The 13,495-nt window shown below is 29.6% G+C and overlaps 2 protein-coding genes across 2 annotated transcripts; both read left to right on the plus strand.

Annotated features, from left to right (window-relative positions):
- Positions 1–409: 409 nt before the first annotated feature.
- Positions 410–2,074, plus strand: LOC140866178 (WAT1-related protein At1g43650-like). The gene is made up of 6 exons (XM_073271091.1): positions 410–660; positions 762–878; positions 969–1,212; positions 1,414–1,572; positions 1,679–1,830; positions 1,921–2,074. Exons 1-6 carry the CDS (start codon positions 410–412, stop codon positions 2,072–2,074), a joined length of 1,077 nt encoding a protein of 358 aa, XP_073127192.1.
- Positions 2,075–4,983: 2,909 nt separating this feature from the next.
- LOC140866186 (WAT1-related protein At1g43650-like) lies at positions 4,984–9,053 on the plus strand. The gene is made up of 7 exons (XM_073271101.1): positions 4,984–5,011; positions 5,224–5,416; positions 6,967–7,083; positions 7,300–7,537; positions 8,287–8,445; positions 8,541–8,692; positions 8,867–9,053. Exons 1-7 carry the CDS (start codon positions 4,996–4,998, stop codon positions 9,051–9,053), a joined length of 1,062 nt encoding a protein of 353 aa, XP_073127202.1. The 5' UTR covers positions 4,984–4,995.
- The last annotated feature ends 4,442 nt before the right edge of the window (positions 9,054–13,495 follow it).

Below are 13,495 nucleotides of genomic sequence, written 5' to 3' on the forward strand. Positions count from 1 at the left end.
TACATATATACGACCCAAAAAAAACTAAAATTGCAAAACAACAAAGTTTTAATAAAATACATTAATTAGTTTATCAAAATTAAAATTTAATTTGGGCAAGTTTCATAAACAATTTTGATTTCCAAAAAAAAAAAATAAATTCTGGGCAAAAATTAAATTATAATATACAGTAAACACTTTTAACTCTTGCTCCTCTAAGCTTGTAATTGGCGCCGGCATGATATAATATGTCCTGGCCTAGCTAACAATAACAAAGAAGAAAAGAAACATTTGACTACGCGAGACCAACTAAGCCTATAAAAATCTCAAATACATTAGATTATCAGCAATATATATCACATGAAAATATAATTTTCTAATTACTATTAATATCTTGGTAGAAAATATATTCAATAAAAATAAAGTATCGATGCTGCTGAGGAAGCAGAAGCCGTACCTTGCTGTAATGTTTATACAGCTTAGTTTCGCGGGGATGTTCTTGTTATCAAAGGTAACAATTTCAGGTTCTGGAATGAAGTCGCCAATCTTTGTAGCGTACCGGCAGGCATTCGCCGCCGTCGCCTTAGCTCCATTTGCTTTCATATGCACCAAAACTTCTGCAACTACTCCTCCACTCTCATGCCTTGCATACTTCAAGCTTTTCGTTATTTCCTCCTACGGGTACGCATGTGTTCGAATATTTGTGTGTGTATATATATTAGATATTTGGACAATAATTATTGTTGAAAGTTAGTGTAATAATTAACATTAAACATTTGTAGGATTACATTGACACTTAATCTAAGTTTTGCTGGATTGAAGTATACTTCTGCAACATTTGCTACCGCCATCCTCAACATCGTTCCGGTATTCGTCTTTGTCATGTCTGTTATTTCCAGGTAATTAATAGTGGCATGGAATTATGGCTAAGGTTTTCCAGGTAAAAATGATTTGATGATATGATATTTAATTGATCTTAAATATTGTAGGGTTGAAAAGCTAGACATAAGGGAATGGCATGGAATGGCAAAGGTTTTGGGCACCATGTTTGGGTTTTTAGGAGCAATGGTCTTTACTTTCTACAAGGGCCCTTCTCTATTTTCATCTTCAAATAGTGAAATATCTCATCCTGATCTCATAAAGAGTAGTAATGGCTCTAACAAAGATTGGATCAAAGGTTCTTCTCTCATGTTGGCTGGTCAATTTACATGGTCCATGTGGTTAACCATGCAGGTCTTTCATTTCCAACACTTATTATTTTTATTTTAATTAAACTTTTAAATTAAACAAAAACTCATGGGAAATTAACTTGGATTTAAGTCAAAAGCCATTTAGAATCAGTACTCTTTTGTAGTGCTAAATTCTAATTGAATTCTTGATTATCCTAGCCAGTTACATGATTTGAAGTTCTTGACATATATAAATGCTTGACAGGGTCCGCTTCTAAAACAATATCCAGGAAAACTGAGGCTCACATTCTTACAAATTGGCTTTAGTTGTATATCAGCCATGATATATGGTGCATCTATGACGAGGGATATATCATGGTGGAAACTCGGTTGGAATGTTAGTCTTTTGACAGTGGTTTATTGCGTACGTTTTTTGTGCATGTTATTTTTTCCATTACATATACATTTTGATATTTTGATATGGTCATTTCTGAAAATTTTTATGTGCTTTCTGTTTTTGTCTTTTGCAGGGTATTATTGTGAATGCGTTAGTCTATTGGTTGCAAGCTTGGGTTGTTGAGAAGAAAGGTGCTGTTTTTAGTGCAAATTTCGGTCCATTTGCGACTATTTTTGCAGCCATTGTTTCAGCTATTTTCCTCAAGGAGACTCTTTACATGGGATGGTTGGTGCAATTTTAAATTTGATATGATATTGGAATTGGAATTAGTATTTGAAATTGATCCTAATTCATTAATGGGCTATTGTGACGCAGTGTTATAGGGGGCCTACTGCTGGTTGTTGGGTTGTATAGTTTTTTGTGGGGCAGGAGAAAGGAAGCCCAACAAAATTTGGATCCCTCAAATGGAGAAGCCCATTTAGAAGGGATCATTACATCTACAAATGGAATGGAGAGAGATGAGAAATAGACCTAATTTGAATCCATTGTCACATTTGTCAACTTAATTAGAATTCAGTTTACCGAACTAGTGGAAACGATGTTGTTGGAGGATTTTCTATCATTTTCTCTCACTTGCATCAAGTTTCTCTCACAACTTTTTGTACGTAGTTGAATGTTCGAAAATTTATTAATATATTTCACGTTATTTATTTATATCATTGATTGATAATAAAACTGTCAGACGGGCCAACTCATGAAGAAGTGGCCGGCCGGGTCCATAAAAAACCCACGTTTTACTGATCGAGTGCGGGCCGGCCCACCATCCCGTCAGGTTGAAAATCCTCAACCCAACCCAACCCAAGGTGGGTTGCGGACCGCCCTGCGTATTGACTCACTACAAATAAAAATAAATAAATAAAAATAAAAATCAATATAAATAATTATAAATTTCATAAATAAATAAATATTAATAGAAACATATTAATAAAATTTCTAATTATTGATTTAAATGTGTAAATTTTATATAAAGTAATTAATACAATATAAATTCACAAATTTCGTTAAAAAATACATATATATCACCATAAAAGTAAAAATAAAAATAAAAAATCCAGTCCTGCGACATGCGTGGGTTGGCCCGTTTAGGCCCGCCATTAGTTGGATTGAAAAAATTTCAACACAACTCACTTAAATTATGTGGCGGGACGGACCGACCGACGGACCTAACCCAAATTAATGGCTCTGATTGATAATAATCATCTCATGTCATGGCAAATTAAGACGATGCTGATATGTCTATAAGGATTGTTCGAGTTGGTGGAGTAAGTGAGTGACTAATATTCAAGAGTTTGTTTCCTCTACTAACACAATTTCGAATGAACTTAATTGTGTCATAAGATTTGCCTAATACGATTTACTTGACTAACATTATTTTCAAGTTAGTGCATTGTTTTATTGATTTTAATACGTCTCAAACATATACAGTGGTTGCGAGCTCCATGCATCGTTCTTAAAAAAAACAAAAGTTCCAATCTTTTACACTAAGATTAGGAATGAATTGATGGACATGATCTAAACCTAGCTAGACCCACATTAAACCCATCTCATTTGGGACGGTTCAAATCCGGTTAAGCGGCTTATGGGACAGGTCTAGCTAGACCCATATCACCGAAAGCAGGTAGCGAGTTTTGGTAAACCTGCTCCGGTCCCTATATTTATATTTTAAATAATAATTTATTTAAGTCTTTTATATTATTTAATTTATATCTCATTCATTTTTTTAAACTAAACATGTGTAACACTAAATTGAAAACAAATAATATTCAAAAAAAAACTTTACACTATAAACAAACTATAAGAATAAAATATTCTAAGCAGTTACTTAAATAACTCGACCGTTGCCCTCCCTAATTGAGATCATTTTTTAAAAAAAAATTATATGCATGGATACGATATTTTTATTGCGGTGCAATCACTTTTTGGAACGCCCCAATACATATTGAGTGGAGAAATTATAACATAGAGGAAAATAATTGCAAATAAAAGAATGGAAGTTTAATTTTTTTCGTTGATGCCTGATTGACTATATAATGGCTAACATCAGACCTTAACTTATTTATCTTTTTGAGAAGTATGGAATTTATTGTGAAATTTAAGAAGAGTGGTATAATTAATTTAAATACAATTTATATAAGACTGGCCTGTTTAAAGTTGTCAAAATAAATTAAGTCCGTCACGATGAAATAGGTGAGTTGAGTTCATATTAATTAACCAACCAACCCCAGCAGTGCACAACTAAAATGACATAATTTTGAAATGGAATGTATCTTCCTATTTAATTTATTTAGTTAAAGTTGCGACCCTCATACTAACCAAATTTTAATTAATTTGATTAAATCTTATTTTACAATTATATATATACCATCATTATATAAATTTATCGATGATTTTTTTTTATTTTCCTGAATTAGACTTTACTATTAAATCTTCAGTACTTTCCTTATACGTATTTTTTAAATCGAATCCTATTTTTTCTATATTTTAAAATTGTTAGATAATCTATCACTCTTATAATACTAAATATAAAAAAATAATTAATTTGAAAAAAAGAAAAATTATCATGTTCTTGACAAATATTTCATCTATATAAACACATGCACAATACGCAAAGAACACTAGAATACACCAATTGATGTTGCTAGCTAGGAAATTAAACCTTTACATGTAGACGGTTCATTAGAGCACAACCATATCTAATTTAATAATATTTTTGGTAAGCCACTAATTAATGATTTTCTCTCATTCTGTAATGATTTAGTGCGCTATGCTTCATTAATCACTAATGCCCATGATATTTGACTTTTTATTACGTAAAATGATGGTTTATAAATTATCATATTCATTAGTTGGAATCTATTATGCATTTCATTATGATCTGTTCTATACTATAACAGATGAGCTAGCGCTAGGGGTGGTATAGAGTAATCAACTAATTAATTAATTAATATTTGTGGTATGATTGATTCAACATTAACTTTTTATGATTAATTAATGACATTATTATTAGAAAAAACTGCAAATTTGATCCTTTATGTTTGTCACTTTGCGATTTTGTCCCTCTATGTTTTCATATTTCAGTTTTAGTCCTGCATGTTCTGATTTTTAGCAATTTCGGTCATTTTTATTCGAAAATGCTTACGTGACACTGTACACGTCAGCTCCACATCAGCACTGAATTGGTGCCACGTCAGCGCCACGTCGGAAAAAAGACTAAAATTTCCAAAAAATAAAGATAGCGGACTAAAACTGAAATCTAAAAATATAAATAATAGAAATCGTAAAATGACAAACATATCGAACCAAAAAAACAATTTTCCCTTATTTATATATAAATGAAGTTAATTATTAAAGAAAGACTGTACAAGCATATACGTGCATCGATGCACTAGTATGAATATGTGTACACGTGGGTGAATCTGAGGCTAATATATATGTAACATGAATATGAAATATATACACCCTTATATAATCTGCACTTATATTATATTGCTCAGAAAATCAGCATATATTTAACATTAAAAAAAATATAGGAAGCAACTGATCAATTAAACCTAATTAGGATGCTAGAGAAACAGAAACCTTACATTGCTGTGATGTTTATACAGCTGAGTTTTGCAGGGTTGTTCTTGCTAGCTAAGTTGGCGATTTCGGGTTCAGGAATGAAGCCTTCGGTGTTTGTCGCATATCGACAGGCGTTCGCCTTCGTCACCTTAGCTCCATTTGCATTCATCTTCAACAAGGGATCTGCATCCATTACTTCACAGCTTCCATGGCATGCACACCTCCAGATTTTCATTATTTCCTCTTACGGGTACGCATCAATATTAATTAATACATATATATAGCTTAATTTTGAACCACCCCACAAAATGGAGCAGCAATTGCGATTCTAACCTCAAAGCTACTGACAACTGACGTTGATGTTATTATTAAATGCGCACGCTGTTAATATATTGGTATCTTCTAAAAACCGTCGATTAGAAGATACATCCGTTGGTACTATCTTCAAACCTAGCTCAAAGCTATATCCAGACCTTCTACGTGAAAACTTCATGCTTGCGTTAGATACTTCGACATTTTTTGAGGCTGTTACTTATGATCACCAATAACTTTTGTTCTGTCGACAAGCATTATGATATATATATTTAATTAAGGATTTTGTAATCTCAAATAGTGTAAATGTAACATTTTTCTTTAATTAATGATGTGTATTAAAACAAACATCTTATATTAAAGGATTTTGATTAGATTGTCAACAATATCTAGATCCACGTTAGCACTTGGTCAACTAAGAGAGTGTTTGCAACCACTAAAAAAAAGTGATTGTTAGCTTTTGGCTTTAAAAAATCATTTTTGTGTGTTTCTTAAACCTAGATTATGTGTTAGCTTATGCTTAACTTAATTGAAATCCAAAAGCTAGTCTTGTGCTGATTATGATTTTCCAAAAGTGATTCTAATAAGAAGGTCATTGTTAAAATAACTATAATCACGTATTTATCAAACACTACTCAACTTTGATTTTTAGATTTTCACATTTGTTTTCAAACACTACCAACTTTTGATTTTTCTTAACTTTTTTAGAATCTATAAATTAATCACTTCTACAAAAACACAATCTATTGCAAACACTCCCTAAGAAAGACTAAAATCACATGCAAAAAATAAATAAAGAAAGAAAGGTCAATGAACTAATACTGAAATTTGATTAATTAGAAGCCCACAATCATAATTAGGGAGTGTTTGCAATCACTAAAAAAAAGTGATTGTTAGCTTTTGGCTTAAAAAAAATCATTTTTGTGTGTTTCATAAACCTAAATTATGTGTTAACTTATGCTTAACTTAATTGAAATCCAAAAGCTAGTCATGTGGTGATTATGATTCTCCAAAAGTGATTCTAATAAGAAGGTCATTGTTAAAATCACTCTAATTACTTATTTATCAAACACTACCCAACTTTGATTTTTAGATTTTCACATTTGTTTCCAAACACTACCAACTTTTGATTTTTCTTAACTTTTTTATAATTTATAAATTAATCACTTCTACAAAAGCACAATCTATTGCAAACACTCCCTTAGTCGAAATTATAGGATTAATTTTAGTCCAATTTCAGTTTTGCCAAAAAGTATATATAAGATATATACGGGACTGATTTTTATTTTTTTTTTAATCTAAGATACGGGACTTATTAAACTGATCAACTTTGCCAACATGAGTGGAGGACCAAAATAACAAAGATCGATTTATTTTATCATATAATAAAATTACTTTGAGAATTAATTAGCACGATTTTCATAGTCTAATGATTAAGATCGTTAATTTGATAAACGCATGGATTCTTGATTAAGTAAATTATTGCAGGCTCACACTGACAATGATTCTAACCCTAGTTGGATTGAAGTATACTTCTACGACATTTGCTACCGCCACTCTCAACATAGCTCCGGTACTCGTTTATGTCATGGCTGTTTTTTGCAGGTATAATTGGTAACCAAATTTTTTACTATTAATATATATTAATTTTAATTGTGTTTTGAAAAATATATATAATGAATTTTCTGGCTCCGTCTCTGGTCATATATATACGTAAAATTTCCAAGTCTTTTACCATGAATAAAAAAAATCAAATATTTCACAAAACAATCCTATGAATTTCCGATTCATTTTGACTATAAGATTAAATTAATATTGTAGGATTGAGAAGCTAGCCATAAGGGAATGGCATGGAGTGGCAAAGGTTTTGGGAACCATGTTTGGTTTTTTAGGAGCAATGGTCTTTACTTTCTACAAGGGCCCTTCTCTATTTTCATCTTCACATCATGAAAACCATACTTCTTTGGAAAACAGCACTCGCACAACTAAAGACTGGATCAAAGGCTCTGCTCTGTTGCTGGCCGGTGAATTTACATGGTCCATGTGGTTAACCATGCAGGTTGGATCACTTGCACTTCAGAAATCACACTTTATATATATATATATATATATATATATATATATATATATATATACCAAAGGAATCGAAGTCCCTAAAATTTAGGAAAAAATGCAATTTTGGTTCAATATGTTTATCACTTTGTGATTTCAATCCTCTATGTTTTCATGTTTCAGTTTCAGTCCTGCATGTTCCATTTTTGACAATTTAAGTTATTTTTTGAAAATGCTTTCGTGACACTATACACGACAGCTCCACATCAGCACTGCATTGGTGCCACATCAATGCCACATCAAAAAAGGGACTAAAATTGCCAAAAAAATAAGGATAACGGACTAAAATTAAACTGAAATATGAAAATATAGAGGACCAAATTAAATTACAAAGTAACAAACATATAGGAACAAAAAAATAATTTTCCTAAAATTTAATGCTCGAGTGTGCTGATTGAGTTCTGAAAGGATCGAAATGCTCTAGCGCAGTTGCAATAACTGGATCGACCTATATGTATATGCTATAAGAGTCTAATGTAGTATTTGAAAGAGCTAGCTTATAGAAAGCACTTATGAGCTTTTTCTTCACAAAAACTCTCTCAAACACTATTTAAAGCTCATGGATTTTTTTTTCACGAATTATCATGAAATCTAGTTAATTAGAATATGTGTTCCGTGATTGTAATTTCCTTACTAAATGATGAATTCCTTGTCATGATATTTTCTTGATCGTTTTGTTTATTAAATTTGTTACAGGCTCCACTTCTAAAACAATATCCAGGGAATTTAAGACTCGCATTTCTGCAAACTGGTTACAGTTGTCTATCAGCCATTGTATATAGTGCATCCGTGGAGAGAAATATTTCATCATGGAAACTTGGTTGGAATGTTAATTTTCTAATTGTCGCCTATTGTGTAAGTAATTTATTAACCATATATATAATATATGTATATATTGGATTATTTATTACTATTTAATTTTTTTAATTTCATTTTCTAATTAATTGTAGGGTATTGTCGTGAATGGGTTTGTTGGTTGGTTGCAAACATGGGTTATTGAGAAGAAAGGTGCTGTATTCAGTGCCAATTTTGGCCCCTTGGCAGTTGTTTTTGCAGCCATAATTTCAATCATTTTCCTAAAAGAAACTCTTTACGTGGGAAGGTTTGTGAAATTTTCATTTCATACTTCAATAATAACGTTAAAGGAGAATCAAGATTCAAGCAATTAAATATACATTATTTAGTTCCTTCTTAGTTTTTTCCCCTTAAAATACATGTTAATTCTCTATTATTTATTATTGTTGAAATTACTCGAGTACTGTATCTTCGAGTGCAGTATTTTGGGGGCACTATTGCTAGCCGGTGGGCTGTATGTTTTCTTGTGGGGTACGAGCAAGGAGTCCAAAAAAGAATCCCAACAAAATTTGGATCCCCAGAAACAAGAAGCTCAATTAGATTCCATTATTACATCTATATCACCAACTCATGAAGATTATAATAGACAGAGAAAAGAAGATGATTGATCGAGGATCTGATCAAGCTTGATATGTAGTGTAGTTCGTTGTACAAAAATTAAATCTCGATTGAAGTCGACCTAATCGCGTTAAATTATATCTTGTGTAACAATGCAACTACATATATATGATAAAACTTAGATGATTTTATTATAACAATCAAAGAAATGATGCAACTCTTTATATTTCCATTTACATTTACATGGAACCCTAAAATTGCAAGTAACAATAATAATATATATTAATATAGATTCAAATTATATATGTCACAACTGAAACGATAAAAAGAACCGAAATTTCATTAGATTAATAATTTTATTTATTTACATTTTTATTTAAATTATATATTTTATGAAATGATATTAGTGAATAAAGGATAATTTTGAATAATTAATTCATTTCGATTTTATATTTGAAAGTTTTATCTTATCTAAAAGTTCTTTCAAGCAACTTATAAGTTGTTTTAGAGTTTTTAAACTCTCAAATTTTGTTTGGAATTTTTTTTTTAAAAACAGCTTATAAGCTGTCAAAATAAGTTGTTTGACAGTTTATAAGCTGTTTTTAAAAAAATTAAGGGGGAGGTACTTTTTTCAAAAAGATCTTATTTTAATATTCAATCTCACTAAAATATCCTTGAATATTTTCATAAATCTCCATCATATTCTCTACCCATTAAATACTAAATATTATATTTAAAAATAAATTACAAATCACATAAATTTATGTTTATTCTAAAACTATTTTCGTATGTGTATAACTCAAAATTTTATTTTCATAGAATTATACTTTTTTGGGTAATTTTGACAATAAAAAGATCTTATAATATCAAACATATCAACATTTTTAAGTTGTTTAAAATAAGTTTATCCAAACACTTTAACAGCTTATTTTTAAAATAAGTTCTAACAGCTTATAAGCTCGTAAAACAGCTTTTAAGCACTAGGAGGTTATAAGGTCTTTTTAATAAGTTTAGGCAAACACCCTCTAAAATTAAAAAAAAAAAAAACCTAATTAAAATACCGAAATCTAAACCGAATTTGGTTTGTCGGGGGCAAAAGATGATTTATTTATGTTTTTAAATAAGTAAAAGAAAATCCTTTCAAAAAAAAGTAAAAGAAAATAAAAAGGGACTGGTTGGGACTCTGCGCCAACTAAGGGTGAGCAAAATTTCGGTTAAACCGAATTAATCGACCGAACCGAATCAATTCGGAAATTTGGTTCGGTTAATTTCGGTTTTTATGTTAGAAAATTTTGGTTAATTCGGTTCGGTTTTCGATTTTCTTAAAAAAAATTCGGTTAATTCGGTTAACCGAATTATAAATAATTAAATTTTGAAATTTTTTTAGTATGCCTTATATATAATTTATAATATATTTTTAATGGGTTTATATTTAATATTTTACTTAATTTTTTATATTTTAATTTTTTTAAGATTAATATATTTTTATAATGATAAAAAAAAAGCATATTTAAATTATTAATTTTATAATTTATTAATTTTTTAATTTTTTTTAAAAAATCGGTTAAATCGGTTTTAATATAAATTCGGTTTGGTTAACCAAAAAATAATTCGGTTAATTTAATTTCGGTTAATTCGATTCGGTTTTTGACCGAATTAACTGAATGTTCGCCCCTAGCGCCAACTCCTCTTTGCACTTCACTCGAAGATTTTGCGAGGACTCGATAATATGTGTCATCTAAATCTCCTTAAAAAATCAAAGCTTTTGTTTTCATATTCAAATGTGATCGCGGCAATTACTGAAGAAACTCCATCTCTCTGTTGGGTTCGAGTGATTTTGCTTGCGTCATGGTATGCCAATCTGGCTTTTCTTGTTCTTTTCCAGGATAACAGTCAATCAGAGAAAATGATTTGTTTGATGATTACACAAATAATAATGGTCATGCTCGTGTTGATAAAAGGTCGATGGGGACTAGATTGAATACAAGTACCGATGATTTTTTGGATAGTAATTTTGATAAAAAAGTAGCACTTGAGTGTGAAATTTATACTGATCTGAAGATTGAGCTAGATCATTATTCAGTAGACAAAGTGTTGCCAAGAAATGTTGATTTTTACTTATTGGAGTGGTGGAAGACCAATGGAATCAAGTATCCCACTTTGATGAGGATGACACGAGATATGCTTGTCATTTCAATATCAACAGTCGCATCAGAATCTGTATTTAGTACAGTTGGTATATGGTGAGTCCTCGTAGAAGCAGGCTTCATCCAGAAAACCTTAAAAGCATTGATGTGCACTCAAAGTTGGTTATTGAATGAGAAACAAGGTAATATAAATTGAATTTTAGTTTTTATTGTTTTTGAATAAAAGTATTATTCATTTACAATCTACAATAATGATTTGTCTCCTTCATTGAATTTTGTAGCTAATTAAAAATTCGCAAGAAACAGAAGCATATTACATCTTCAATTGAATATATATGATGAAGATGTGTACCATTGATATTGATGGGTTAAGTTTTCAATACAACTTAATTTTGTTAAATTAGATATTGAAAGTAAACTATTGGGTCAATTATTTATATCACTTTTCATCATTTTTCAGGACTCAACAATGCCAAGTTATGAAGACATTTATGATTAGTTTGGAGTTGAAACTGATCTGGTTTACTCTTTGGATGATAATGCATGTTTACATATGATTAAATGAGGGGTAGCCCATAGATGTTTAATCCGTTGAATTATGAATTTTTGGATATGATGTTAATTCAAATTTACTTTTGTAGGATGATGTAGTTGAATTGAATGATGAAAATTATTGGTATAGAGATGAAGTTAAGTTTATAGGATAATTATGTTGGAATAAATTATTTCTAATATTTTGTTTCTTTTTTCTTTGATGTTTACTTTGCGAATTTTTATCTTTAATCATTTTTCTTATTCTTCATTTAAAGAATTTGGTAAATATTCATAGTTTCATCAAAATAGTTCAAAAATTGAGAAAAATCAATTGTAGGTGGTAATAAGTAATAAGATATATGGGTAGGATATGGATATCCGATCCTCCAACGGATATGAGATGAAATTGAATATCCGATGTATATGAGGATGAATTTAATAAATAGGTATTGTGATGGAGATACGATATATTAATCATACTCGACTACTCATTGTCATCCCTAATGGCAAACTGACCCGTCTTAACTAATGGCGGGTTGCAGTGTATTACGAGTCGCCCTACACGGTACAGTTAGCTCATTTTGATGGTGCTAGCTAGATTTGTTAAATAAAATGACATAATTTTGAAATTGATTATATCTTACTATTTAGTTGTGATCACGCTGATACTAACCAAATTTTAATTAATTTGATTACGTCTTACTTAAAAGAGATAACCCATATAAGAGACCCGTCTCAAAGAAATAACACTTAAGACCGTCTCATAGGAGTGTTTGTCTATTTAAAATTACAATTATATATACCATATAATTATATAAGTTTATCAGTGATTTTTTTTTCCAGAAATAGCCTTTACTTTTAAATCTTCAATACTTTCCTTATATGTCTTCTTCTTTTTTTTTTTTTTTTATAAATCCGATCGTATTTTTTCTATATTTTAAAATTGTTAGATAATCTATCCCTCTTAATACTAAATATAAAAAAAATTTGAAAATGAGAAAAATTACTATATGTTTTTGATAAATATTTCAACGACCGATTCGATGGAAAATCACTGATCAGGTTCGAAATATATACTCTAAAAAATCATTTTAACGGTTGAACCGGTCAAGAACCGGTTCCATCGATTTTTTTTAATTTATTTTTTGATTTTTTTTTAATGTTGAAACTTTTATTTTATATTTTATTATACATATTACATATTTATATGAAATTTTTATTTCGTTAAAAATATTATTTTAATAAGATTAGAGTTTTATTAATTACATTATTTAAAAAATATAATTATAATTAATATTTTTAATATATTTATATATTTATCTAATATTTAAACTCTGATAAATATATATTTTTGGCTATATATAATTAATTTAAATATTTTAAGGTTTTAAAATTTAAAATAAATTATTGATTATATTATATTATATTATATTATATTATATTATATTATATTATATAAACAATTTTTCGTTCCGACCGTCCGATTAAAACGGTTCAACCAATTGAATCATTTTTTAAATGTTGACCGGTTCGATCTTTGATCCGGTTATGAAAATATTGCATCAATTGATGTTGCTAGCGAGGAAATTAAACATTTACATATAGACGAAGCACGACAAGAATCAGTTCGGTTACAGAAGCATTTTGCTTTAAAAAGTGTTGTTTTAAAGTTGGTTTTAAAAAATATTTTTTAAAGTAAAAATTGTAATAATTTTATGTTTGGATAAATAGATTGAAAGCATTTTTTTTAGTTGAGTTACACAAAAAAAACATCTGAAAAAGCTATAAATTAAATATGAGTTTTTTTATAA

Source organism: Henckelia pumila, chromosome 1 (assembly GCF_033568475.1).
Source record: "Henckelia pumila isolate YLH828 chromosome 1, ASM3356847v2, whole genome shotgun sequence".
NCBI lineage: Eukaryota > Viridiplantae > Streptophyta > Magnoliopsida > Lamiales > Gesneriaceae > Henckelia > Henckelia pumila.